The following is a 27,089-nucleotide window of genomic DNA, read 5'->3' as shown; positions in this document are numbered from 1 at the left end:
CAAATTTCTACAGCAATCCCAAAATTGAAAACAAAATACAACAAAAAGAAAAAATACCTGAAAAGATGCAATATTTGACACTACCCCCATAAATGCACGTGTGTACAACTAACCCTCCTGATCTAAAAGCTCAGACTTCAGATCACTCTCACTTGATTTCAGACAGCTTTGTCCTACTATTGGCCTGTAGGATGTCAGCAAGACGGGGCCTCGTGTGCTTATCTCAGGCACACACCTGCTGTTTAGACCTTCTGTTTGTGATGGGCAACCAATCACAAACAGAGGAGGGGTTCTAAAATAGCTTTCGGAGGATTAACTGAAGGGCTGCACCAAGGCCCAGTATAAGATAAGAAATGTTAATACAGATTATGAATAACAGTTCATGGGGTTAGGTTAAGTTGTGATTCTGAATTGACCATAGGTGTGAATGTGAGTCTGAATGGTTGCCTGTCTTTCTATGTTAGCTCTGACAGACTGGCGGCCTGTTCAGGGTGTACCCCGACTCTTGCCCTATCACAGCTGCGATAGGTTCCAGCCCCTTTGCAACCCTGAATTAGATAAGTGAAGAAAGTAGATGGATGGATGGATGGATGGATGGAAATACACATAATGCCCACCTTTAAGCCAGAGTGAACAGATGGACTGGCAACCCGTGACCCTAAGTTAGGTAACCTCTTAAGAAAATGGATGGATAGAATATAGTATCAGTACAAAGCAGTGATGTCTTATATTTAATGCGATGCACAGTATCCCACAGATATTGAAAGCGTCACCGAATCATCTAACATTATCTCCAAGTTGCATAATGCTTGAACATGTCAGAATCTTTAAGTCTCTATGAGTTCCAACAAAATATTTACATGCCCAGATACATTGCGGTTAGAGGGCTTGAACCACCTCTGCAGTCTTGAGCTCGCAGCAGAGACTGAATGACTCAGTGATAAAGAGCCCCATTACTGGGCTGGGATTGACCAGTACACAGGCAGGCCTGCTCACTCTAAAGATAGCAGAAGCTATTTTATTGCCCAGCTAATCTCTCCCAACTCCCTGTATTTTATTTCCTCGTCTGCTTTCTCTGCCTTTGCGCTCCCACTGTTTTTTTCTTTTTGTGCAGCTCTCAAGGTCAACAGGTTTTTGCCTCCAGTGACAATTGTAGACGATTTCCAGTAAAAATGGTTTAGTTTGCTCTTTAAAAACTCTCTTTCACACGTACTCTGGCAGGTATATCTCCTCAAGACATTCAAAGAGAGATTTGTCTCACCTCTGTGTGGCAACTAAAAATCAAGCTGTACCAAGCGAACCGATTCCCTTCCCCTACTTATGTTTTAATCATTTTTTGTGAAAAGTGGCAGCTTTTGGTTTTAAAGGTACCATTTGCTTTCTTCTTGCTTCACTTTGTTCTGGGTGTTGCCTCTGAGTAAATCACAGGTCTAGCTGAAAATGTCCTTTCCATCACTGCATCCCTTTATTTCTTCCCCTTCTTTGTGAACTATAATTCTTTTCTGCTTAAACAAAATAAAGTCTTAAACAAAATGGCAACCGCTCATCTCATCTTCTGTCACTGCCCTCTTTTCCTCTCTGTCTCAACCTGTTTCAGAAACATTTATTAGAGAGTTGCGTTTTTTTTACTCGCCGCTCTGATCACCTTAAGCCAAACATTTCAAGATATGTAGGTAGTTGGAGGAACATCATTAGCATAATTTCCCAGAGGCTCACTGAGCTTAATTATCAACGTGGCTGTGTGCAGACTAGAGCACAGCTCATCACATTAGGATGGAGTCCCTGCTGTTTATGCCCACGCTTCGCCAGGTCCCAGCTGACTACCTGGAGATTCATTGCTGGCACAGTTCGACTTCCAACAACTCCCAAACTTTCATCTTCCTCGCTACGATTCGTCACCTTGAGCTCACCGAGGGGGCAAAATAATGGAGAAGACTTCATGCATGTTTAGATAGTGTACGTAACGCTGTGGTGGAGCATCTGTGTTAGTCTGTATACGCTTCCATATATCAACTCAAAGTGCAATGAGACAAAAGAAGTGGACCCAAGTGCAGATAAAATGGAAATTGATTGGCAGAGAGGTTAAGTGAGGAAAAGGGTACTTTATTTACTCACAGAAAGAAAATAAAGACAATTTCTCAAAGAGTATTTGTACATTCCCCCACTATTATTGTACAATACTAAATTATTCATATAGTTTAGGCAATCATCTTCCAGGAATGAGTCCATTTAGAAGTCCCCATATTGACACTATGGTTATTATTCTGAATATTGAGGTAATAAAGTGTATAATTCTCTCACGGATAAATTAATAAACTGTGGAAATGCACAGGAAGAATCTGCATTACTGCAAACAGACCAATCAGTTGCAGCCTGCGTCAACAACACATGTAGTTACAGTTCTAGGAAGGCGCACATGTTATGTCGTAGGCCTTCAGAGGGTTTGTGGCTATGTTGTAGATTTCCCAGCTGAGAAAAAGAATCTTGTGCTGATTGGTAGCAGATTATGTTGCGAGTTTTGGTTTAAAATTGTTTGGAAGAGCCACATTTTCACAAATTCTTTTATTAACAGCAGAGTTTAAGTGTGATAAAGATCCTGTGCTGGGGGAATATGTTTTATATGTGCAGGCTGTTATGCTGTACCTTACTAGAACAGCATTGTCAGGGGAATGCGTGTGTATTAATCTAGTGATTTAGGAAATGTATCAAATGTTGTTATACTTGATTCTAATCTGCTGCTAAATATCTTTTACACTGCTGGAATTGCAGTTACTAGAAAACAGAGCACATGTAAAGAATACCCATTTAATAAATCTAATTAATTTCACTTTGAGCTGCTGACAAATTAAACCGTTTTCCACGTCTCCTTTATTGATGAAATAGGAGATGCGGGCTATGGCTGTGGGACAGTTACATGTTACAATGTATCCAGTGTAAAGTTTCAGATCTGTAACGTGCACACCACCTTAGAAAGAAGCAGCAGCACTGAGAGCACACTCAGCGATAAAACAGTTTACTTGAAACTTGAATTTTACCGCTCTGTGCCATTTTCTGCAGCATTGATCTCTTGTCGTTTTTGCTACAGTGTTGCATTTCAAATTTGTTTTTGATGTTCTTTATACATTTTTATCATCATCATCATCAGCCAATAACATCTCTGATTGGAGCCAGCGTCACTTATAGGGATCAATGCATGCAAAAGAGGAGCAAAGCACCCATTTTTATGTGAGCGCGCACACGACCTGAAGCAGAAATCGCAGCTTAACAGAGAAAGTTGTTAACTGTCGCTGTAAGACCAGCTAATGCCAGCTAATGCAATGAAAGCCTCACTGTGGTGAACTTGTTTGGTAGTACAGCTCTAAGAAGTAAGGATTACAATAAACACAGATCAACAGGAGGGCCATGACACACCACACTCTGCTCTCTGTGGTTTCTCTTTAATGCACAGTCACATCCATGTGTTCGACAGCCTTCTACTTCCTTTTGGGAGAGGAAAAGTGTGTCCTCTGTGTGTGAGAGAGAATAGAAATTATCTATCCCCATCTCTATTCTCTGTAAATAGGAGGGGAAATGGAAATACTCCTTGTGTGCAGCTAGTGAAAAGGCAATTTCCTAGAGATGCGCAACACTTCTGCACTGCCCTTTGTTAAGCTTTTATTGTGGGCCACACATTTCCAGCCAATACACACTGTGCCTACATTATCCCGCTTAAACTAATTATTTTCGTACATGCTAACATCTATACATAATAGTATATACTCTGCGTAAGGGTGTGTATGTGGGTCACAGTGTTTACTGGTCTGGGCTGTTGCTTGTATATCAGTATTTCATTTACATCGGTATGCCTGATCACATCTGGGCTGCTGTTTCTACATGGGACCAGACAGAGATCAGCTCATTCTTTCTAATGATGGAAAACTGTGTAAGAAGAAAAGAGGGAGAAATACGATGACCACCACAGCAGGGGAAGTTACTACAGCAACAGTTCTAATCTTTTTCTGCCACTAGGCAAACAAATGAGACGTGTGTCAGCAAATCAAGATTCTTTTCCCCGCAACTTTACTTGGAAAAAAAATTCAGAACATGACAAAAATGAAAAATGTCTCCTTTTCCCCCTCTTTTCTCCTCTTTTCTTGCAAGTTAATGTGACATCAAACAGGCCTGTGGGCATGCGAGGCCACACTCTTAATGTGTGACTTCTTTCATGTGTCTTTTGAAGTGAACGGTAGCGCCAGATAACGTCCCGGTTTGGACAGCAGCTAGATAAGAAGTTTCTTTAGGGAAGCGGGAGAGGAAGAGGAAGCAGCGGGTGCTGGTGACACCCAAAGGTGCCTGCGTGACTCTGTGCTGCCTCTGTTAATGCTTTTGTATTTACACGTCTGACTGCCCTCGTCCCGCTGGAGCGGGTGGTCTCCACCTGACTGCCTGTCCCACTTGTAGGTCAGAGAAGATAAGGAGGACATTAGTCTATTCTAATGTATTCCATTTCCTCTTTACTGGCTGAGAGGCTTGAATCCACATTGCATAGCCTGGCCTAGCCTTCTTTTTTAACTGCCAGTGTCTTGTTCTTCCTCATTTCTTATTAGAAAACAATTTAAAGCGCCTGACTTCTGGAGAAGTGCACGCTAAGACAGCATGTTAATGAACTAAGCTGATGACTGCACATATCCCCTTTGATCTTAAGGTAATTGCAACAATTCCATGTATATAGACAGTGAATCACAGCTTCAGTACAATGCTACTGCTGACCAGGTTTTACTGGACTCCTACTGTAGACAGACGTCTCTCCGCCTGGGCCCGGGTGAAAACAATCACTGCACTTAATATATTCTATTTTATGTCGTTTTTTGCCAGAGGGAACACGCACGTGACACCACAGCAAAGCTTGAGCGCTCCATCCACAGTAGAGCCACGCATTTCCTGTTGTGTTTAATTCAGCCCTTCCCACTGCTAATAAAGTTATGAAAGTAAGCAAACAGTGGCAATGCAGTTTGATCCAAAGCACAGACCTTTTGTATTGTAATGAAAAGGAGTTTGAAGTCACAGAGCTGGATTTTTATTAGCTGTATCTTGGGAAGAATAAAATTGAATAATGCTACATTAGATGCAGTGTGTATGAATGTCTGGGACTACGGCATATTGGATTTTTCTGACATTTTCTGACAATAGTAGATTTCGTATTTCATCTGCTGAACTCAGGCATCCACGCGTAAATATGGCATATGAACTAAGCCAGTGATTTCTGTGTTAGGGGTCTGTGATGAAACTGATTCAGTGTCACGCTTGGGTGCCAGGTTATCACACACCTTCCTGCCCCACAATCCCATTCAATCTCTTTCTCTCATTCGCACCGCTGTGAACCTGTTTCACCGTCCCTGGGAGCAGCTTTCCATTTCTCGCTACACCACTGAGAAAGAGATTCAAGGTTAATTTAGTTCATTTAGTTGGTAGAAGCTATACCGAATCTTTGTACGGCAGTACAATACGTTCTGATCTGTTTTATTTAATTTTGTTTCCCTCATCTACAGCTACCTTTGCTGTAGACACACACACACAAACCTTCATAGGGAAAAAAAGAAGAACGCACATAAAGGTATTTGCTGTTTATTAGTCTACACAAAGGCCTCCGCAGCCTTGTAGCTACCTGTGAAACCAGGCCAGATTTCAGGAACAATGAAGTGTAGTGCTCTGCGATGCTTCTGGCTGCTTTGGCTTCTCCTAATCGTTATTTTACTCCCTCTGTCTGAATTCTGCACCCACTTCAAAGCTAATGAAGTGAAGAGTCAGGCAAGTTGGCAGTCATGAGAAACAGAACGCACGGAGTTTTCCAAGGACACTTTTTCCTTTCGTTCTTCTTCTTCTTTTTTTTTTTTAAAGAAAAGACAAATATGAGTGCAAGTATTCTGAAGGGCAGCATTATGAATGGAACAATAATAAGCACTGGTTTGTTGCGAAGTACCTGCTTCTAACCAAATATCAGATTTGAGTGTTTGGGTTTTTTTTTCGTTACTTTGAAATAAGACAAAGGTCTAATTGGTTAAAGTGAATGCAGCGAGTGGGAGTTTTGCCATCTTACCCTTTAAAGTTTGTCGTGGTCTTCTTTTGAGTCTCTCTGGAACGTTTGCAATGAAACTGGGACACATTAGTGACTTGAAGCCCTTCCACGATTCACTGTCTCATCATCTCTGAGTTATTATGATAGCCTCGCATACTCAGCAGCACTCATCTGATTGGGACTGACACACTCTCTCCACGCCTCTTCACTCTTCTTCCTCTCCCTGGGAAAGAAGGCCTGGCTAAGCCGGTCTTTCCATGCCATCTTCTGCTCCGACAAATGCTGACTATGGGTTGATTGTAAACAGTCTGCTACTTTGGGGTACAAGGAGGTGAGTGAAGTTGGCCTTTTACAGCTCAAGGGCAACATTGCACAGCTCATTAAAATCCCTGTATCTGAGCTAAATAACAAGAGAGTTTTCAGTTTTCTGCTTTTATGCGATTGCTTTTTGTTACTTCATTATACCAGCAGCTCAGATGTGTTCAGTTTGCCACGTTAAGGAGGCTTCCTAGTTGTGCATGCAATGAAAATGTTCGGCCTCTTTGCAAGCCATCATGGTGTCATGCCAGCTTCTTATATCACACTGTCCATTCCTCATAGGATTAGACCACTGAGGCGTGTAAAACCCCTTTGAAATTAAGCTCTTCCACGCTGCAGTGCAATCTAAAAGATTGTGTAATTTTTCTTACACAGACATGATTAGTCCACATTATTCACCCTGCATAGAGTTCAGTCTGTGCAGTTGGGTTAGAAATGAATTAAAACAAAGAATTAAACAGTGATGCTGCTTTCAATGCATCCCATTCTTCTTCACTGACAAAAACCTGCTGCCTTTAATACCCACAATGCAACTGGTGGGGTGAGAGATTTTGGTGTGTGTTGGCAGCAAATTTAGCTCTAAGCCTCTAAGCTCTAAGAAGCTCACTTATGTCCAAGGTACGAGTTGAGGAGGCTTTGTATCCTCTCAGTTTCCAGCTTTTCCCAGCTCTTGTTTTTACATATGGAGTCGTAAAGTTGTACACAGACTTTGATGTGTAAAATTGCTGGAAGCCCTTCTTAAGATGTTCTCTTTGCTTTAGATTTAAAGGACAAATTGATTCATTTTTAGTTATTCTCTGAATTAAGTTGCTTTTTTCTTTTGGCAGATTTTTTCCTCATCCCTCATTAAAAACTCGCAGAGATGGAGTCAGCCCAGGCTGCAGCTTATCTGATCCAGACACTTTGCCGCATTCTGTCCTGGTCTGATTGATAAAATCCAGCCCTCATTCTGCTCACCTGATACTTACTCGACGCTGCTTCCTGGATTTCATTCCTTTGAAATGCAGGCAGTGCTGTTGTTCGCGTACCCACCCTGGCTTTGTGTCCAGGTTTGCTCTGAATGCCATCATTTTCAGCGCTGTAGAGAAGCAGCCTTGGGTTGCAAACACACACGTGTGTGTCTTTGTGTTTCTTCCACAAAAGCTGAGAATACTTTGATAAAGAAGGTCATTAAAGTGTCATTAGCTTTGAGGTGTCGAGCCCCCACAGATAACACATGGGGAGCTGGGACGGCTGAGCTCCGAGAGAGAGGGACAACGGGATGCTTGACAAACCACACTCAGGAGATAGCTCGCCTTGACCTGTTCATGCTCCCTTCTTTGTGATTCCTTCTCATCGTTCTGATGGTTTTTTTCCCCTCCACAACAGTCATTCCCAGAGTCCCCAGTGTGCAACTAAAGCATCACTGCAAGCTTCCTCCCTCCTCATCCTTGTTGACGGCAACTGTTTGCTGCCCACACAAAGCATCGATTTGATACTCATACAGCTCCTGCATTGTAGCTCTCGTATGAGCATTGTTTCCCGCTGACCATGAAACTGCTGCCCTTGAAAGCAGAAAAACTGACATCTCCTAAAATCAATTTGGCGTAATAAAAGAAATGTTTGCTGTAGCTTTCTAGAAAGCTACCCACTTTGAGAAATCCAAGCTTTTCCTGTAACCCAGTGCTCCAAACCTGAAACAACTATGACACCTGGAATTGTAATGGAAATGCAGTGGGCACTCAGAATGACTAAGAGCAGCAGTGATAGCCCGTAGCACAGTCGATAACTGCTTGGCAGCACGAGCTAGGAGACTTGACTCAATTTGTAAAAGTGAGCCACTCTCTGGCTGCATTGCTGCCGAGGATAGTGTCGCCGGAAAGCTGACCATCACAAAAGTGCAGAAGGGGACAGTTTTGTTTATTAAGGAGCGCCACAGCTTTACAGCGAGGAGTGCAAACTGATCTAAGGACACATGAATCATTTCTCACTGGAAGGTTTGGTCAATTACAGGTCATCTGTGCTTTTGTTGTTCAATACATTAAAAGCTCTGTTCTGCCACTGTTGGACTTTTAAAGCTGTCCAAGCTAATGATTCAGTTTTATATATGCAGCATATGGCAACAAATCAAAAATCTTACTGCAAATGGAGGCACTTCAGCACTGATGAAGTAGCTAAATTGCACACTTGAATCACAGAGAGACTGTTTCTGTAAAATCTCTACTGCCACCAAGTGGTTCCCATTTGGCATACAAGTGCACAAACAATACAATGCCATGTGCAGCCATTGGGATGTCAGAAACAAACAGCTATTCTCTCCATCCATTTTAACCAGTTTAGGGTTGAACAGAGTCATAGAGTGAAAGGTGTTGTACACCCTGGACAGGTTGACAGTCTGTTGCAGGGCTACATCTTTTTCTTAGTGAGATTTTATATATAAAATATTTCCTACATTTTTATACTTTTGAGTCTGTAGTTTTGCATGACTAACAGTTCAAAATCATCCTCAATGTTAAAATAATCAAAATAATCTGACTGAGAGGGACTGTAGTTAGTCTGAGTCGGACCGCAGTTGAAGACCGGTTGCCTCCTAACAGGTGAAATATACAGTCGCTTGCAATCAAAAGTGATCATCACCCAGAGGTTGAGGGTGTTGTGGCATCTGGACACTTAATAAACTCCAATTTTACATAGTTGCAAGGACGATTCTGGTGTGTCTGAGCCAAAAGTGGGCCATGCAGTAAAACGTTTGCAAATCGCTGCTCTGAACTGAAGGTTTGAACGGCAGGTGGGTGGGGCTTCTGCGTGCACCTGAACCGACCATGTTGGCGACATGCATACTTGCAGACTCCACACAAAGCCAAGAGTGGGAAAACCAACTGAAACAAAGAGTTTAGAGCAGTCTGAAGCCTGAGCTTTCAGCTAACAGAGATTAAATGTACATATGCTGACCTCATTATTTGAATCTGCATTTACCAACAGTGTGTGCATGACAGAAAATAAGGAAAAGCACAGCAGGTCCCCTTTAAAATTGAAAACATTCATAGATCGGCATGCTTTTCATATGCATTTGTGTTAAATCTTTGCTCCACAAGTCTTCATAAGGCAGTGTACACCGTCTCACGCGTTTTGTCCTGTATCTTCTTTGCAGTATTCATCATGGCAACCGGACTGCTGGTGTACCCTTTCGGCCTGAACTCCACACTGGTCCGGTCCTTCTGCGGAGACTCTGACATCTACTACGCTGGCGAGTGCCAGATCGGCTGGGGCTACATGCTGGCTATAGTGGGAGTCATGCTCACCGTCTTCTTGCCCTTTTTTGCTAAATATGCACCAAAGGAGCAGCTGTCCCCTACCCCGCTGCCCACGCTCTTATAGTTATGTCTTGTTTTTCTTCTCCTCTTCCTGACGATCCTCTCTAATCTGGGCTTAATGTCACACGAAGACACCTGCATCGTGTTTTTTTGTTGTTATTTTTTTTGTTTTAAAGACGATGCTGCTTGGGAAGCCCCCTCTGAGCAAGAACTAAAGCTGACGGCAGAAACAAGAAAACAAACCGTCTTCCTGCATCTCTTCGTTATTAATCCAGTCAATTTAAACGGGAAGTTTTCTGCTGTAACAATACTCTGCGGTTACGATTAGTGTTTTCCACTTCGACACATCTGTTTTCTTCCCGGCAGGTTTGGAGATGAAGCAGTCAGAAGATGCAAAGACTGATGAAACTGAGAAAATGACTGCAAACATAACAAATATGAAAAATATTAGGATTTCCTTTCCTTTCTTTTTTTTTATGGTAAGAAACAAGTCAGCGTACAGTATGTAACATTCCAATGCAGACTGGAAGCATGAAAATAAGGGGCGGTATAACTCAAGCAATCGAATAATATTTCACTAAGAGGTTTTCAGAAACATTAAATTTTGAAAACAGAGCCAACGTGATCAATCAAGTGAAAAAAATCCACACGTCAGGACCTGCGTGTCTGGGTGTTTAGACTGTAAATACGTTGTGGATTTAACCGAGCTGATGTTTGAGCTTTCAGAACAACACTTTAATGAGAGAACGCTGGCGCTTTGAAGGATTTTTTTTTCTCCTCAGACTTTTTCTGCCTCCCAGTTTTTATGACCAGGCTAGCGAACCAGTGGGTGACGAGGAGACGTCACAGCTTTCGAACACATCGCTTTTTAGTAGCTGCTGCAAAGAACGGGACAAAACACACAGCACCAGACCTGCTGTGAGGACGAATGGAAAACTGTCTCTTCAAAGAGGCGACTCGTGATGACTAACGAGTAGCTGTTTCAGAATGGTGTTGTGATAAAAAAAAAAGATAAGATACTGCATCCCTTTTTGTCAATGTTTTTCCCCTCAGATCTATTTCGTGTAATGTAACTCGCTCGTTTTGTTCCGTCTTACAACACACAAAAACGAAAACATTTTAATTCAGGAACAAAAATGATTGCAAAAGGCAAGGCCGTGCAGGAATTGTCTCTAAAGATGCATGATAAGATGGGCTTCGTCAACGGTGGGACTGATCTAGATTTTAAACATGATCTGACCAACTTGTGCCTTTTAACATAACCAAGACAAGTGTTTAATACGATTATCAGGTAATCATCTTTTTTCTGCTGAAAAATGTTGGATCCTGTTGTCTGATGTTATTTCTTATTCTAATTTTTTTCCCCCCTCACAGCGTTACTCCTGTACTTGATGCAGTATGATCTCATTAACTTGAGAAAATGTTCTGGTGGAAAAAAAGATGTCACTGAATCCTTGGAGATAATAAGAGAGAGAAGAGGGAGGGGAGGAAAAAAAAGGAAAAGCAGTGTACTTATGCCCTGAGACGTTTTTGCCAATTATCTGGAAGCGATAAATCACTTGAATTGCTGTATTAAGAGGTTGTGACATGCAGCTAACAGATTAATTCCTGGCATCCTTGTATTATGTGATTTAAAATAAATTTTGAGTGGTGGAGGAGGGAGCTGTACAAACTGAACTTTGGTTATCTCTGCAGAGCTCATGTGAAAACGTGGCTTAAAATAATTCCCTCCCTTAAATAAGCTAATGTGTTGGTGTGTTTTTATCAATCCATTCCTCCTTTTAAGCGTTGGCACCATTTCTGTCATGTTGCAAGGACAACATTTCTCCGCATCCTGTCCCTGTACACTGCCAGTTTCATCAAGCTAGACTCCCTTTTCTAGTGGGTGTTTGTGCGTATTCGTGTTTAATATTGGGTTGGAGTTTGATAATGGATTCAACTTTTGAAATAATTCCCAAATTTGGGTTCCCGTAAAGACATGAAGAAAATTACTGTGATTTTGTTGCCATATTCAAAAGATCAGGAGCCATCTGTTGGTATTGTATTGGACCTTATACTGTGCTCGACTGCGTGGGAATGACTGGCGTGACTGCACTGGACTTATTCCCCTCTTTGTTGAACCGTTGTGTGTAAAGTCTCGGCACTGGTGAAACTGTTTTTGCTAGAGTAGAATTTCTTGTTTTTTTCCATTGTGATGTTTGACTGTAAATAAACTAACTGTACTTGATATCACATGTTATTCCTAACTGCCCCGTTTTTCAAAGATATATTTTGAGATATTACCTCATCATGTCTGCTTTTACCTGAATTAACCTCTAAACAATGTTCTGCTGTTTTGTGAATTTTCTTTGTAATAAAAATATTTCGTAAGTTATAAAAAAAAAATAAGAGAGGTTTTACTTTCCAGTTAGGTTTTGGTTAAATTATTATTTTTTTATTTAGGGATAAACGCAAAACAACGTGAACACAAGCATGAGCTCAGCTGTTATAAAATACAAGTGAATGGAAACAGCACCCTCTACAGGTCAAAAACTTCAACAGTTTAAGTGTTAAAACTACTTGGGCTTGCAGCTAAAACCAATTAGAGAACACAGCACTGAGCTTGGCTCCTGCGTACACCCGAACACTGGTATGCTCTGCAGCTGCTGCTTTTCTGCTCAGACTTCACTGAGTGATTTGACCAGCGCCCGCATTTCTGCATCACAGGTTTTGACAGCTTCCTGAGCATTTCTCAGCTCTGAAGGCAGAGCCGGCCTCACAGACACACACATCAGGACATCTTTACTGCGGTCATAGTTACCCACACACCGATGGACCTGACCTCGGATCAGGCGGGGCAGTACCTGCTCCTGTTGGACCAGAGTCAAAAATGAGTCAGTGCTGTTTCATTTTTGGCAACAGTTTAAACATTTCAAACTGGTTTCAGCACATGTAAAAGCCTTTGTAAAGATTATGTACTTGTATGCACTTTTTTGAAAAATAAAGTACAACCTCTTTCATTTCTAAGATTTTTATATATCTGATCTCTATTAGATCCTAAAATCAGATAAATCCAACCCCAGATAAAAAGTAACACTTGACATATTACACTTTTTGATGAAGACTAAGATAAAATGCAGGAGTAGTTTGTGGAAAGTGCACCAATACTGCTTCAAAGGAATTAAGAGTGCAAGTAGCAGCCAGTGCTGATAATCAAATGGATTTGATCAATGGATCATCAGTATGTGAGAGCAGACGTTTTGGCAGTTTGCAGGTTTGTCCATTCAGATGTGTGTTGCCACACGGTGGACAAACATCAGCAGTGATCTTAGAGAAACAATTGTTGCTGCCCATCAATCTGTGAAGGGTCATAAGGTCATTTCCAGACAGTCCACCATCACATAGTGAGAAAGACTCAGTTAGTATGTTAAATTTTAAAGTTGCAGTAAGTTGCAACTGACCATGAAAGAGGCTTTACTTTCCTTTTCTGTATTATGAACCATACTGTCCCTGTAAAACTCATTTTACATTCAAGCCACGTTTGTTTGAATTTTTTTCCCAGACTCACATTTTCATAAAAGACACACTGCACAACCTCCTTCCCATCTCTCAGGAGGAAGTTCTTTGCTCCGTAGCGACCAACTGTGACCGCAGAGTCTAGAGTAGCTGAGGGGGAAGTGAAGCCTGTCAGATTAATGGTGTTTTTCTTCAAAAAAATAAAAATAAAACTAGTGAGAGCACAGCTGGGATAACAAATCAGCTCACCGAATATCTCAAATAAATAAGGCACTTTGTCTTTAAACTGACTCCAGTGCCTCATGCCATCAATAACTGCAGTCAGGATCCTCAGTGAGTGCTCGGTGGCTGGTTTCACTGGAAATGCTGCCTGCTCAAAACACACAAATGTTGCATGGTTCAGCAAAAGTGCATTAAACATTAATTGAAACTTGTGGCTACCTGTCATAAACATATCTTTTTTTTTTTTGTATAAATTTCTACCTGAGTTGGAGTTGGTCGCAGAGTGTTTTGTGGATTTGAGCTCGTTTTAACCTCAAAAGGGGATCTCAGTGGCTCAAAGCTGTTTGTAAATTTCCAGGCGTTCTTCTGTGGCTCCGGAGCATTAGCAGACTGCCTCCTGGGTGGTGGAACTGGAGGAGGAAGAGCTCTAGACTGCTGGGAATACTGATGCGTGAAACTGGGTGTTCCATAAGATGACTTCCGGCCCATCTGAGATAACCCTGTATGGGGCACTGGCTGGCTTTGTCCACTCTCGCTACTGCGAGGGCCCTGATATGTGCTCTGTCTGAAATTGATGACAGAGCTGGAATCCTGCTGTCCCAGTGCGTTGCTGGATTGTCCCATCACTGAGCTGAAATGAAAGCCCAGCATTCAACAAACAGTAGTCCCGTGACATGCTTTAAACTTTTAAAAAGATAACATTTGAATTTCTTTGGTCTCTGTCATCTAGGCACTAATTTAAGTGCCTATAAAATCACAGCTTAAACAAGAACCTTGAAGTGCAATGATAATATCCATGGTTCTGAAAACTTTTCCACATCACAGACCAATTCATCCAGTTAAATACCATGTGGGTATATTTTAGCAGTTTACATACATGAGCTATAAGAAAAGAGAGACGCTACAGTGTAACCAATGATCAGTTAACGACACCTTTTCTCTTTAGCTTTGTATGGATGAGGTATGGGTCCATAGGCTCTAGTTGAAGGGGCAGGTCCAGGGGCAGGTCTGTTGCTGCCATACTGCTGGGCTGGAGCAGACTGTGAGTTGCTTTGTCTGTTCCACTGTTGGCTTTGAGGGACACCAGAAGGGGAACCCGAGGCCTGGTAACACCCAAAGGCACCTAAACAAAAGGTCAATTCTCATAGGTAAACTATCAATCACAACAAACAACAGCTTCTGTCTGTAGATGTGAAGGGTTATATAAATGACTTTACAATGCTAACCAATGTTCTAAAAACATGTAAACTCAAGCATACCTAAAAGCATGTTTAATTTTTCTGTGGATACACTGACATCTAGTGTCAGAAATAAAGCAGAAGCTTAGAGAATGAACAGTTCACCTGCTGGATTGTGAGATATGGCTGAGCTGGTGTTTGGTGTGTACTCGCTGTGGGAAAAGAATTCATTCTCAGAGGGAAGAGCTGTCAAAGGAACCCTGTTTCGTTTCTTCTGGTTAAAGAGCGGCACAGAGAGGCAGCCTGGAGAAAACGGCAGAGGAAAGACAAGTGAACGAACCACAGCGAATCATGATGCTTAATGACACCACATACTCACTGACTGTTCATTATTTAACCTATTTAACTGTGTACAGATAAACTCCACAGCTTGCTACACTTATCCATACACAAACGCTCTATCACACAACCTGGCTGGAGTCAAAGAAATCAATGACTATGAGGTGGAGGTGAATACACTGGTGTGCAGACTGTGAAGTTATTATTTATTATTATTTTTTTACCAACCTGATGTAGGCCTGGCCGCCTGGTTTTCCTGTCTCTTCATTGTACTTGCTTAGATTGAAGTTTATTTAACTGGCAGGACTTTTTTAGCAGGGAAAACAAAGGTAAAAGAAAAAGACCTTAAGCTTGGTTTTCTGTGTAGCGCTGGAGGTTAACTAACTTGGAAAGTAGTAAGCTAAGCTAATTTATCTTGCTCTGGCTCACTAGCTAATAAGCTAAGTTAGTCATACAGTTATTGCCTGAAAGTTCAAAGTGTCGTGTTTTTACAGAACCAAACCGTTTTCTTTGAAGATTCTACATAAATGACCAGGTCTTTGTTGGCGAAAACTTGACAAAGTATTACAAAAAAAGGGAAGACAACAGAAGTGAAAATTCAGCACCTCCGAAAGCGCCAAAACTCTACGGTGACAGGTGATGCCTTCACGGTCTATACGCAAGCTTGGACTTTGTAAACAGCCTGAAATAACGGAAAACACAGCTGGTCAAAAATAATTACCGTGACATCTATATTATTTGTGAGCTATTACCTTTTGTTTGTGATGTTTTTTGATCATCTGCTTTTGGCTGTTCTCTTATACACAAGAGGTCGCCACAGTGGATGGATCCACATATTTCATATCAGATATTTTTATTTTACACCGAATGTCATTTCCGATGCAACCCTCCCAGGGGTTTGTATCCCTCCTTAAACCGGGAATCTTTCTTGTGTTAAGCACTGTAGCCCTTTTTTGGTAATATTGTATTCAAAATGATTATACATATATTAGCTGTGGTCAGAATTTTAGATGCAATCAGGAAAGGTCATGAATGTCATGGTAATTTGTGGTTTTTAATCATTTCTTTGAACTCTTCTTTTTCCAGCATCCCTTTTTTAATGACTTTAAAAAGTTTTAAGTTCTAATTTTTTTTGGATTTTTTTCTAATACACACTGGGTCAAATGTGTACATACAGGCTCAAATACAAGAATACACCCACCCTGATATGGGTGAAAGGTTTGATAGCTGTCATCAACCATCTGTCATAATTCTGACTGAATTTTTAACCATAATTCTTGGCAAAATTGGTAGAATTTGTTAAATTAATTAAATTTAAAGTCATTAAAGATGTATGTAGTGGAATAATTCCACTCTGGAAAAACAGTTCTAAGAAATCATTAAACGTGCAAAGCTATTATCACATTCATGAGTGTATCTTCCGACCACAACTGCACGTGACATAATTTTAAAATTCCAGGTTAAAAATAATTCTAATAAAAGCAGGTGATATTTTAATAGTTATTTGGCCGTCACCTGGTGCACATGTTATGTGTTATTATACCCATAATGATAAATAATAATATAATGATAAATTAGAATATTTGCAGCAATGATTAAAAAGCAAAGTTTTTCTGTTATGTTTTGCTTCAGAAGCTTCAAAAGTTCACATTTATGCACTATAATTGTTGTCAATCATTAACAATAAATAGGAATCAAAGTTTAATTTGACCTAGATAAAAACTGACCTTTAGGCTGTCAGGCTGGCCTTTATTTAACCAACTTGTATTACCTCTACAGACATAAATTACATTACTGCACATTCGTTAGGAAACTATAACAGCAATATGATGACTGCAGGTGTTTTGTCCTTTAAGCAAAGTGAAATTTTACATTCATGTTGTTAAGATCACAATAGTCGCAACATTATTATCCTCACAACAAAAGATGAATATGACTGAATTCTGGATGTGCAGAACATGACTGCAGTGGAATATAAAGCAAGTCACGACTCAGTGAAGGGAAATAAACATGCAGATTATAACATGATTAGCATTTCACACAAGCGGAGACAGAAACAGTAGGATGTGTGTGTATTTGTGTGATAACAGCAATCTGTTTACCCCTGTCTTCCAGTAGATGGGGGAGTGAGACAAAGAGCAAACTAACAGCCAGCGGGCTTCCTGTGTTACTTTTTAAACCTACTTCCACACACAGCTGTCATTCATTTCTCTTAGTGTGCTGTTTACCACAGGAAAACATGGATTTCTCATCCTTACCCAAATCCAAAGAACTAGAATGTAAAATTTGCGTTATAAGCTTCGCCTCATTTGCTAAAGTCTTTGCCATGGTGAAATGTGGATGCTATCAGTCCTGGTGGTGTTTCAGGAGATGAAAATCAAATGAAAATGAGGCCATCTTGGGGTGAGTGCAGAAGAAAAGACGCGGGCAAAGGTTTACAGCAGTGCCATCTCTGCTCTTGGTTTTGTGTAGTGCCTGAGGCTCAATGTGCTGTGAGTTCGAAGGCCACCTTTTGATCTTGGCTTCTATGTTTTGACTTTTCTGGCTTTGTGAATCCATAGCAACAGCAGCACCGATGGTCTATTCAGAATGTCTTCCACGTCCTCTTGATCCATTGAGAAACTCTTTGATCAACAGATAATTTGTGAAGCTGAGACTTTATTCCAGGTGAGAAAAAAAATCCTAATCATTTCAGCAGAGCTGAAATGATTTTTTCTGGGATTCCATAGAGACAGTGACAGTGCAAATGTTTAAAAGCAATTGGAAATGAAATATTTACTGGGATTTGTTCATACATGTTTACTAGGATAATATAATACTGTTGCTGATGAATTCAGAATCCCACAGTTTATAATGAATAAGGGCAAAAAACCTCTATCTAGTTCCCTATTGTAAAATCCTGTTTCTAAAAGGTTATGGATAAAAAAAAAAAAAACACAGAGCAACAAATTAAACAAGAAAGAAAGAAATAGGTTTTGGCCTCTTTATGGAAGAGCTTACAACTAGTCTTTCTGAATAAAAATGGGGATGGTTTATTACCCTGCAAAAGTCCACTGGTCCAAATAGTTAAATGATTTAAGAGTAAAATGGCAAAAGAGATTTCATCAGTAGCAGAAATGTCAAACATAAAACCAAGGGGACCAGTTTTGGCCCAGCAATGGGTGTGCCATAAATTTTGAGCTTTTAAAACTGTGTGTTTCAAAAATGTTACACCTTGTCCAGCTGATAAAGAGCTCCCCCACACAGACCTGTCAGGCACTGAAAACAAAGGGCGGAGGGGAGCAGGCCCCAAAGTGTAAAGAACATGAAATCCTTTATGTAGCAAGAATAAGTTTAGCATTTTGCTTTCAGTACTACAGCAACTGGACTCTTCTGTTCCCAAATAGAATGTTAAAAGAAGAGGCAATTACAACATAACAAATCCCAGCTTCACTGTAGTCATGTTGATTGCATGCACATTTTTTCTTGACCTTTTCCATAGCACCCCAGCTTTTTCTTTCTTTCTTGGAAACAGGGATCTCACACAGTCCAACCTAATCACTAAACAGCAGCCTCATTAACTCGTAGCCTAGTGCAACTGTGGGTCAGTAACCCTGAGATTTTGTCTTGGACATTGTCTGCATGTGGTGTTTATCTGTTTTAGTGTGCCAAAGCTAAATAGATACAAACATCACAGGCTTTAAATAAGTTGCTGGTCTAAATAATATTTTGAATGAATGTTAATTCATGTTAATATGTTTATGCCCTCACTTCCAACCACTTCCTCATCTCTGTGCTGCACAGAGAGCCAGTAACACATCTTGTGTAACGTAGCACCGGGTTTTCGCTCATCTTCTGGAAGTTTCAGCTACTGTGCTATATATGTTCCCCAGATTCCCCTCACGGGTACACTCATCTGGAAGCTGATTACGGATTTTCTACCTCCCAAACTGGCAACCTGCATGTTGTTGAGGGGGAGGCGCTAGTTCACAGTAGTTTCTGGAAAGGAACCTCATGCTTACACCATGGAGAAAGTGAGTGTCCTGCTACTTATTTATTTAATAATTATGACTTTCTAATTGGCATATGTAAGACATATTTGTGTATTCATTTGAGTTGCTTTAGGCTAACATTTCTTTACAATAATTTGGAGGTCGGAGAGGTTAGTCAGCTCTTTACACTGACCGTTCACTGTTTGCTAGTTAGCTTGTTAGCTTAGCGTAATCTCTTTAGTAAGGTGTTGTAGTCATTTGGGCTTGCCGTTTTCACCCGTCACGGAACATTTTGACGGTACTAAACTGTAGTGTTGCTTAACTTAACTTGAACTTATTGAGAAATTAACTTGAATGTTTATTTGCGCAAGGTTGTGTCTCACTTGTGATAGCACACGACAAGGTTAGCTAACTGTTAAGCTAACGTGCGGCAACTTAATTTGTCACACTTGCTTTTTACGTAAAATTATCCCTGTAAGGTTTGCCTGCCGCTGTTGCCAATGGATAGTGTAGGCTCGGTCTTGTAAACCAGCCTTTTAGCCTTCTGCAAACATGGGCAAAATACAACTTACCAAATCTCAGTCAAACGGCTATCTTTGGCTCACAACGTGAACATTATCAGTATGTCAGGATAAGAAAAAACAGAGAGCCTTTATTTTATTAAGAAACAAACAAACCAATCCTCTGTAACCCCTTTGTAAAACGAAAGCAGACGACTGTTAGCTTAAATTGCAGCAGTCGGTCTGTAAGCACATGCTGCAGGAGTATTTTTGGATTAGCTTCAGCGGTGCCATCGGCAGTCTGCACTCACACCGGAGGATCATTCTAGATGCACACACAGGCGAAGCTGTCATGGCTACAGCCGCATGTTGTCGTCAGCTGCCGCGTCCTCTCGAACGTTCTGCATAACAGCTCAGATATGAATGGATTTCATATCTGAGCTGTTTTATTACTTAAAAACTACTGTTGCGCTCAGACTCGGTAACCTATTTGTCCAGCATAAAATCAATAAGTGTGGTGCACGTTAGAAGTCAAAAGAGGGCACTGCCTAGTTAGAAATGTGCTGATGTTACGAGGAATTCGTCCATGAGTTTAATTTTTTTTTTTTTTTTTAACCTTTTTGTATTTTCTGGATAACGCCAAAATAAGAATTATTACATTAAGGATTTGACACATTGTGAAAGTAAGACTTGATGCATGCCTCAAGTTTCTTGATCAGCATTCACCATGGTGCAACACATCTACAGGTTTCATTTTCATTTTGGACCGACTTAGTAAAGATTATATGTGGATTCTTACAACTATATGCACATTGTTTACACCCTAACTAAAATGACTAGACTGTGATTACTTGATGCTTCACACGATGTATCCAAGTGAAGTGTTTGGTCAACAACTGGACCTTGGTGATATAATCAGCTGTCCCTTGCTTAAAGCTCCATAATATTTACTGATTATTCACTTTTCTTTTCTTTTCTTTTTTTTAATTTTTGACAAAACCAAACCCTACAGCACTGCAGGGGATTGTGGTGTAGCTATGTTGTTTCAGACTGGATTAGGTCTAATGACTGCTAGGGAGAAAGTTGTGCCACATAACACTTGAAAGTTTTTTATTTTTATTTTTTTTTTACCGTGGCTAGTTGTTAGTGGACTTGAGTTTTATCAGACAGTTTTCAAGAGGAGCCAGCAGGGAGTGAGAAAACCTTTTTGGAGTAGCGTGGTGCTCCTTTCTTCTCGGCATGTCATTGATTCTGTTAGATTCAGAGGAGGTGCAGCGGGGTTACTTCACAAACTGTAACAAGCAGCTTTAATTGACAAAGGGTGTACAGTATATTGACAACCTTTTTTTTTCTTTAGCATTGTCAGTAGGGCTGTGCAATATGACCAAAATCTCATATCCCGATATAAGAATTCTATCATCCCGATAAATATTCTGTGAATCTCGGGCAGCTCGACTTGCGGGAAGTGTTTCCAGCTGCGCCTCATGTAGCTGGAGTCGAGTGTTTTAACAGATGCATGAAACTATACATTTTTAGACATAAGTTGTAACGGCCGCCGTTTTCTTTGTGAGTATTTATTACACGGCGTGCTGCGGGGAAAAGCCTGTTCTAACGTTTGAGTCTAAGGTTTATTTTTTAGCACCTGGCGGCTCTTTTTACTTCTCATCCGTAAATACTCTGCTTTTTCACGTGATTCAGTTTATTTTGAAAAGTCTCAACAGGATCTAGAGCTTTATTGTGAAAGGTTTATGTGGAACATAAACAAGCGGACACGCGATGGTGTTACCGTTGTTGTTGCTAACCACAACGCATAATAACAGCCGCTTGTCCATCTGTAGTGTGGTTATATTAAATATAAGAGAAAGAGAGAACTTTAAGAAATTAATATAGCCACTACAGTGACCATCAAAACGATGAAAAAATATTGCCATAAACAGTTTATTTTGTGACACCACGAAACAAACGATAGCGTAAAATGAAACGATCGTCATCTGATATATATCGTTATATGAACAGCCCTAATTGTCAGTATGCTTTGCTTTTGTATTCACTCTGGCTTCCTGCAGAGAGAACTTTTAGAATAATATACTTCTAGCTATCTAACCTCTGTTTTAGTTTTAAAAGAAAAAAAAAATCATTATTTGTAACTGAAACAAAAGTGGGTTTACACCTGCTTGCTGTGAGGCAGGCCTCATTTTCAGGTTAATGTGGTAACAAAAAAAAAACACATTTTCTCTCTGCAAGACTTCTGCACCGGTTTGACCCGAACAGCTGAATGATTGTCAATTCCTTTTTCACTTCTGTCAGTAGCAGCTGTGAAGGATTTATTCTTGGAGCAGCAGAGCTGCAAAACAGAGGTTTTGTAAACATGTCTGTCTGTCTGTGCTTCATAGGCTTCAGCATTGAAAGACCAGGGAAACAAGGCGCTGAGTGCTGGAAATGTCGATGAGGCCATACGTTGCTACACCGAAGCCTTGAGTCTTGACCCATCCAACCATGTCCTGTTCAGTAACCGCTCAGCTGCCTATGCCAAGAAAGGCAACTATGAGAATGCTCTCCAGGATGCCTGTCAGACTATTAAGATCAAGCCTGATTGGGGGAAGGTGAGATGTCCTTTTTTATGCCGTTGATTTGTTGACAGAATATATAGTTATTAAAATTGAGGAGACAGTCTAAAATATTTGAAATGTGATCAACCAGGGCTACTCCCGTAAAGCTGCTGCATTGGAATTTCTTGGCCGATTGGATGATGCTAGAGTAACTTACCAAGAGGGACTCAGACAGGAGCCAAGTAATCAGCAACTAAAGGATGGGCTGCAGAACATTGAGGCCAAGCTTGCAGGTAAAGACTGGATTGTGTTTTTGTTTAGAGCTACACAGAAATGAGGCGTGTGAGTCACTTTTTGTTTCTGTGTGGGTAGAGGATTTTGTGATGGCTGCTGACAGCATCACTGAAGTGAAAATGCATTTTTTGAGCTTGGGTTTTCAAAATGAAGGAGACAGTCCACTTGCGTTTGGAGTGTTTTTAATCAGACTGTGGGTAAATACTACAAGTTACAGAAAGATAAAAGCTAGTGAATTTAATCCCATAACAGTTTGAATATTTGTGGAAAAAAAAAATCTTTGTGACCACCAATCAACACAGACTTTTTCTTCACCAGAGAAAACAATGATGAATCCCTTTGCCATGCCCAACTTGTATCAGAAGCTGGAGAGTGATCCTCGGACTCGTGAGCTGCTGGCAGATCCCAGCTACAGAGCACTGCTAGAGCAGCTCAAGAGCAAACCATCTGAGCTTGGAACGTATGTGCATTTTCAAAAACAATCTGCAGATTTAACTCAAGTTTTAAGTAATCTGGGTTACTTTTATTATATTTAGAATTTGTCAAAAGTTCTGGAATAGTAATGAAAAGTGTATAATGGGAGCACAAAGTTATGAAGGTTATTTAAGATTTATTTCCAAAATGTGAATCGGCTCTTATTCCTCTTGTCATCGTCAGGAAGCTGCAGGATCCCAGAGTGATGACTACTCTCTCTGTGCTTCTTGGACTAAACCTCTCTGAGATGGAGGAGGATGAAGAGCCAACTCCTCCTCCTCCCGCAAAACCCAAAGAGACTCAGCCACCTCCTCCCAAAGAGGAAGACCTCCCTGAAAACAAGAGAAAGGTAAATAATCTAATGTTGTTGCATTTTGTTTTTGTTTGTTTTTTAAAACATCCAACCTTCTGATTAGTCCATAGTCTGAGTTTTGTTCATCCTTAATTTCATATTTTTTAAACAGGCCTTAAAGGAAAAGGAGCTTGGGAATGCTGCATATAAGAATAAAGACTTTGAAACGGCACTGAAACATTATGAAGAAGCGATTAAACACGACCCAACAAACATGACTTACATATCTAATCAAGCAGGTATATTTTCTCAGATATTAAACATTTACTAACCTCATACAAACTTTTCATCTATATTTTACAGTCCCTGCATTATCAGGGGCTGTAACATCTAGCCCTTTTAACTGAATCTGGGAATATCCTCCAGAATGTGGCTGTGTGACTGTAACATAAACAGTTATGATATAAACTATAAATGAATACACAGTAATATAAATACAGTTTTAGTTTATCTAACATGACGTAAAATGGTTAATGTATTCTATTTGTGTTTAACATGTGCTTGTATTTGTTGTCATTTCAGCTGTGTACTTTGAGAAGGGAGATTTTGACAAGTGCAGAGAGCTGTGTGAGAAAGCCATTGATGTTGGCAGAGAGAACAGAGAAGACTACAGACAAATTGCTAAGTGAGTTCTTTTATTTTACTGGTGATACATTTCTGGTGGAACAAAGATAGCCTTTTACTTTTTCACGATTGTTTTGAGATCTTACGGAAATTATGAAACAGGTTTTAGCCTACAGAAAATGTTTAGTCTGATAGGAATGAAAACCACATACATCTGTGTGGGTGTACATGTGTTGCCTTCCCACATCAGAAATCAAAAACAACACTGAATGGGGCCACTTAGTGACCAGTAGAGAAACACTGTGAATTGTAGTGTCAAGGGACCACAAGAAGCAGTGTTGTACTGACTAACTTTCCACCTGAGTGGCTTTTATTAAAGTTGCGTAAACAAATGATCTTGACTATCTGTAATAACATGCTTGCTATAATCTGTCTCCTCATAGGGCCCTGGCTCGAATTGGCAACTCGTACTTCAAGCAGGAAAAGTACAAAGAAGCAATTCAGTATTTCAACAAGAGTTTGACAGAGCACCGAACTCCTGACGTGTTGAAGAAGTGTCAACAGGTGCAGTAGTCCAGATAGTTAATAAATGGATTAGCTAATGTTGTCAAGAGTTGGCACAGTAAAAAATAATAATACCACATTAGCAAAATGATTTTTAATGTCTATAATTAACTGAAACTTTGAATGTAAAGAAAACATAGTGCATACTTGGTATACAGTACCAGAACTGAAGTTCACTTACCATGACTTTGTAATTGGTTTTGCAGGCAGAGAAGATTTTGAAGGAACAGGAGAAACTAGCCTATATCAACCCAGAGTTGGCCCTGGAAGAGAAGAGCAAGGGCAACGATGCCTTCCAGAAAGGTTTGTAATAGTTGCAGTGCTTTCTGCTCGACTGCCATTTCTTCTTTTTTCTTCGAACTTGCACAAAGATGAGCTTGTCTTTTCTTTTTCACAGGAGACTACCCCTTAGCCATGAAACATTACACTGAGGCCATCAAGAGAAACCCTAATGATGCCAAACTCTTCAGTAACAGAGCTGCCTGCTACACAAAGCTGCTGGAGTTTCAGCTTGCCCTGAAGGTATAGCACATCCTTCCTGAGTAGGAGTTCATGTGAATCTAATGTAATTTATGCATACCTCTGCATTTATTGTGCATTTAAGACTAACCATGAGAATCTTTTATCTTGTCAGGATTGTGAAGAGTGCATCAAACTAGAGCCCACCTTCAGTGAGTAATAACTTTTATATTAATTACATTTTTGCCTTTTGCCTGAACTGTATCATCTAGAATTATGTCAGTTTATTGTAATTTTACAAATAGTTTATGACATTTGTTCACAGTAAAGGGCTACACACGTAAAGGAGCTGCTCTGGAGGCCATGAAAGACTATTCCAAAGCTATGGATGCATACCAGAAGGCTCTAGAGCTTGACTCTTCCTCAAAGGTATTTTACAGGATATTATACGCTTCAAAAAAATGTGGACTTGAGTAGAAAAGATATCTGAGAAAAGAGAATTTTTTTTTTTTTTTTTCTCTATACTTCTGCTACACGTTTGCTGGTTGACACAGTAGTTAGTTGTCCAATCACTTTTGAATCAAAAAGAATTGATTACATTTTTTTTAACTAAACAGATTTGTGTGTTGGAAATGTGAAGAGAGCAGACTGATGAATGAAATGTGGTAATGCCAGATATAACTGTATTTCTAATGCGTGAACAGTGAGCGACAAAAGACTGAATTGAATTCTTTCCACTTTCAGGAAGCCTCAGAAGGCATTCAGCGCTGCATGGTAAGTCAGGCCATGAGGAATGACAGCCCTGAGGAAGTGAAGAAAAGGGCCATGGCTGATCCAGAGGTGCAGCAAATTATGTCTGACCCAGCCATGCGTATGATCCTTGAGCAGATGCAGAAGGACCCACAGGCCCTTAGCGAGTAAGTTTGACAGCTTTACCTCCAATGCAGTTTGCATTTTAACTGTATAGTACAGATTTGTAGTAATTTTGTTTGTTTGTTTTTCAGCCACTTAAAGAATCCAGTTATTGCTCAGAAGATACAGAAACTCATCGATGTTGGACTGATAGCCATTCGTTAATGGGAGACATGAGCCACAGCTGTTAAACCCTCCAAAATGAAACTTCTTTTACTTATTCTTTCTTTCTTTCTTTCTTTTTTTTCTTTTTCTTTGCCTTCAAATCCAACATATTATCTTCCTGTTCTCACTAAGACTGTATGTGTTTGGTTTATTTTTTTTTTTTTATATATTTTTTTTTTATAAAGTTTCACAAGTTTAAAATTGTTTTGATCAAAGCAAGTTTCATCTGGAAAGCTTCAGACTCCAGATAACTTTAAGAAAAGAAATTGGATTCATGTGTACGGGTGTTTTTAATACATCTAAAAAAAAAATAATAATAAAACGATGCAGTACACCGTCATGTTCAGTGTTTAAAGGGCAAATCCATCCTCAGGCTTTTCTCATTTTCCTAGTGGTTCATGATTTAAAGACAGCAGAAAAGAGAAGAGTAAAAATCACTCCAAATAATGATTATAATGTGCAGCACATCTCAAATTGAAGTTGTCCCTGACCTTTGTATTGTCAACTTTAAGGTTTAATTAAATACGGTGCTTTTATGTTGAAACGCCAAATTCGCATTCCTTGGCGCTTCCTCTTCTGGTCATTTCCTACACCTCAAGTGCAAAGTTTAATCCAATCCCTTTTAACACGTAAATGCACGTGTGAGACTCTTAAAAACATATTAAACGTTATTATGATTTGGACGCGTATCATCTACAGCTGTCTCTAAGCAACAGCACAATTTAGTCATTAGATTGGAACAGATGGTGATTAAGTGTAAATGGATTTTAAAGATGGTCTGAATGTGATAGTTAAAGGGTGGATTTACCTTTCAGTGCTAGCACATGCTGGATGAGTGTGTTGACTTGTGCGTTAACTTAGATTAACCCCATTGCACCCTGTCACAACTTGCTAATGTGCATCACACCCAGCAAAGTCGTTTTGTTTTATCTTTGCACATACTGCTGTTACATGTCCTCTCCGTGACAGCTCAGCTTTTTTTTTTTTTTCTTTTTTTTTTTTCTTTTCAGAGGAAAGACAAGTTATACTTCTAACTAACATTCTGCCACAATTTTGCCAATTTGTGGCTTCAGATACCTCAAAGTTACAACATTGTCATAGTATCTTTGTGCTACGGTTTCCAAGAGGGACTCAAATATTCTATTGTAATGCCTTTTGTTTCCACACATACACAGTAGAATAATAAAATGTAGTTATTTGTGCAGCACAGCAACGAAATAGGGCATTTCTATCATTCAAGTCCCCATTGTAATCATAAAGTACACACATCTCACATGATGTAAACAGAATTGTCCATGGAAGTGTAATGTACTAATGGAAACCAGTTGTACTGTGAAATATACAGTATCTGAATGTATCTTGAAAGGAAGTGGTGGCTTTTTTTC

The 27,089-nt window shown here is 40.1% G+C and overlaps 3 protein-coding genes across 4 annotated transcripts in view; 2 read left to right on the top strand and 1 right to left on the bottom strand.

Moving 5' to 3' along the window:
- Window positions 1–11,153, top strand: part of LOC120745184 (transmembrane protein 211) — a 122,018-nt gene extending 110,865 nt beyond the window's left edge. The window contains exon 3 of the mRNA XM_040049911.1: window positions 9,504–11,153. Coding sequence (XP_039905845.1) covers window positions 9,504–9,730 — 227 coding nt within the window. The 3' untranslated portion in view covers window positions 9,731–11,153. The remainder of the gene's footprint in view (window positions 1–9,503) is intronic.
- Window positions 11,154–11,291: 138 nt separating this feature from the next.
- On the bottom strand, window positions 11,292–15,645 carry LOC120745182 (spermatogenesis-associated protein 22). Of its 2 annotated transcripts, none has more exons than XM_040049909.1 (8): window positions 15,506–15,645; window positions 15,129–15,206; window positions 14,727–14,864; window positions 14,317–14,506; window positions 13,645–14,014; window positions 13,411–13,531; window positions 13,214–13,311; window positions 11,292–12,515 (listed from the first exon to the last, which is right to left on the bottom strand). In XM_040049909.1, the coding sequence occupies exons 2-8, from the start codon at window positions 15,166–15,168 to the stop codon at window positions 12,324–12,326; spliced, it is 1,149 nt and encodes a 382-aa protein (XP_039905843.1). In that variant the 5' UTR covers window positions 15,169–15,206; window positions 15,506–15,645; the 3' UTR covers window positions 11,292–12,323. The 2 variants fall into 2 exon arrangements, with proteins under 2 accessions (XP_039905843.1, XP_039905842.1); XM_040049908.1 differs by having other exon boundaries at window positions 15,403–15,558.
- Window positions 15,646–18,780: 3,135 nt separating this feature from the next.
- Window positions 18,781–27,061, top strand: stip1 (stress-induced phosphoprotein 1). The gene is made up of 14 exons (XM_040049837.1): window positions 18,781–18,913; window positions 21,765–21,974; window positions 22,072–22,213; window positions 22,533–22,674; window positions 22,872–23,037; window positions 23,153–23,279; window positions 23,563–23,665; window positions 24,048–24,168; window positions 24,375–24,471; window positions 24,566–24,690; window positions 24,803–24,839; window positions 24,953–25,056; window positions 25,372–25,544; window positions 25,632–27,061. Exons 1-14 carry the CDS (start codon window positions 18,905–18,907, stop codon window positions 25,702–25,704), a joined length of 1,629 nt encoding a protein of 542 aa, XP_039905771.1. The 5' UTR covers window positions 18,781–18,904; the 3' UTR covers window positions 25,705–27,061.
- The last annotated feature ends 28 nt before the right edge of the window (window positions 27,062–27,089 follow it).

This window comes from Simochromis diagramma, unplaced genomic scaffold (assembly GCF_900408965.1).
Source record: "Simochromis diagramma unplaced genomic scaffold, fSimDia1.1 OVJJ01000050.1, whole genome shotgun sequence".
NCBI lineage: Eukaryota > Metazoa > Chordata > Actinopteri > Cichliformes > Cichlidae > Simochromis > Simochromis diagramma.
Note: the sequence above shows the minus strand (reverse complement) of the source record. Positions and strands in the feature narration are given on the sequence as shown.

Bases quoted from the DNA above. Each gene is read 5' to 3' on its own strand.
- LOC120745182 (XM_040049909.1), bottom strand. From the start codon at position 15,168: ATGAAGAGACAGGAAAACCAGGCGGCCAGGCCTACATCAG. The intron at 14,507-14,726 runs GTGAACTGTTCA...CCTTTTGTTTAG, and splicing joins CATATCTCACAATCCAGCAG to GTGCCTTTGGGTGTTACCAG. The intron at 14,015-14,316 runs GTGTCGTTAACT...CTTTCATTTCAG, and splicing joins TACAAAGCTAAAGAGAAAAG to CTCAGTGATGGGACAATCCA.
- stip1 (XM_040049837.1), top strand. The intron at 22,214-22,532 runs GTAAAGACTGGA...TTTCTTCACCAG, and splicing joins CATTGAGGCCAAGCTTGCAG to AGAAAACAATGATGAATCCC. The intron at 23,038-23,152 runs GTAAATAATCTA...TTTTTTAAACAG, and splicing joins TCCCTGAAAACAAGAGAAAG to GCCTTAAAGGAAAAGGAGCT.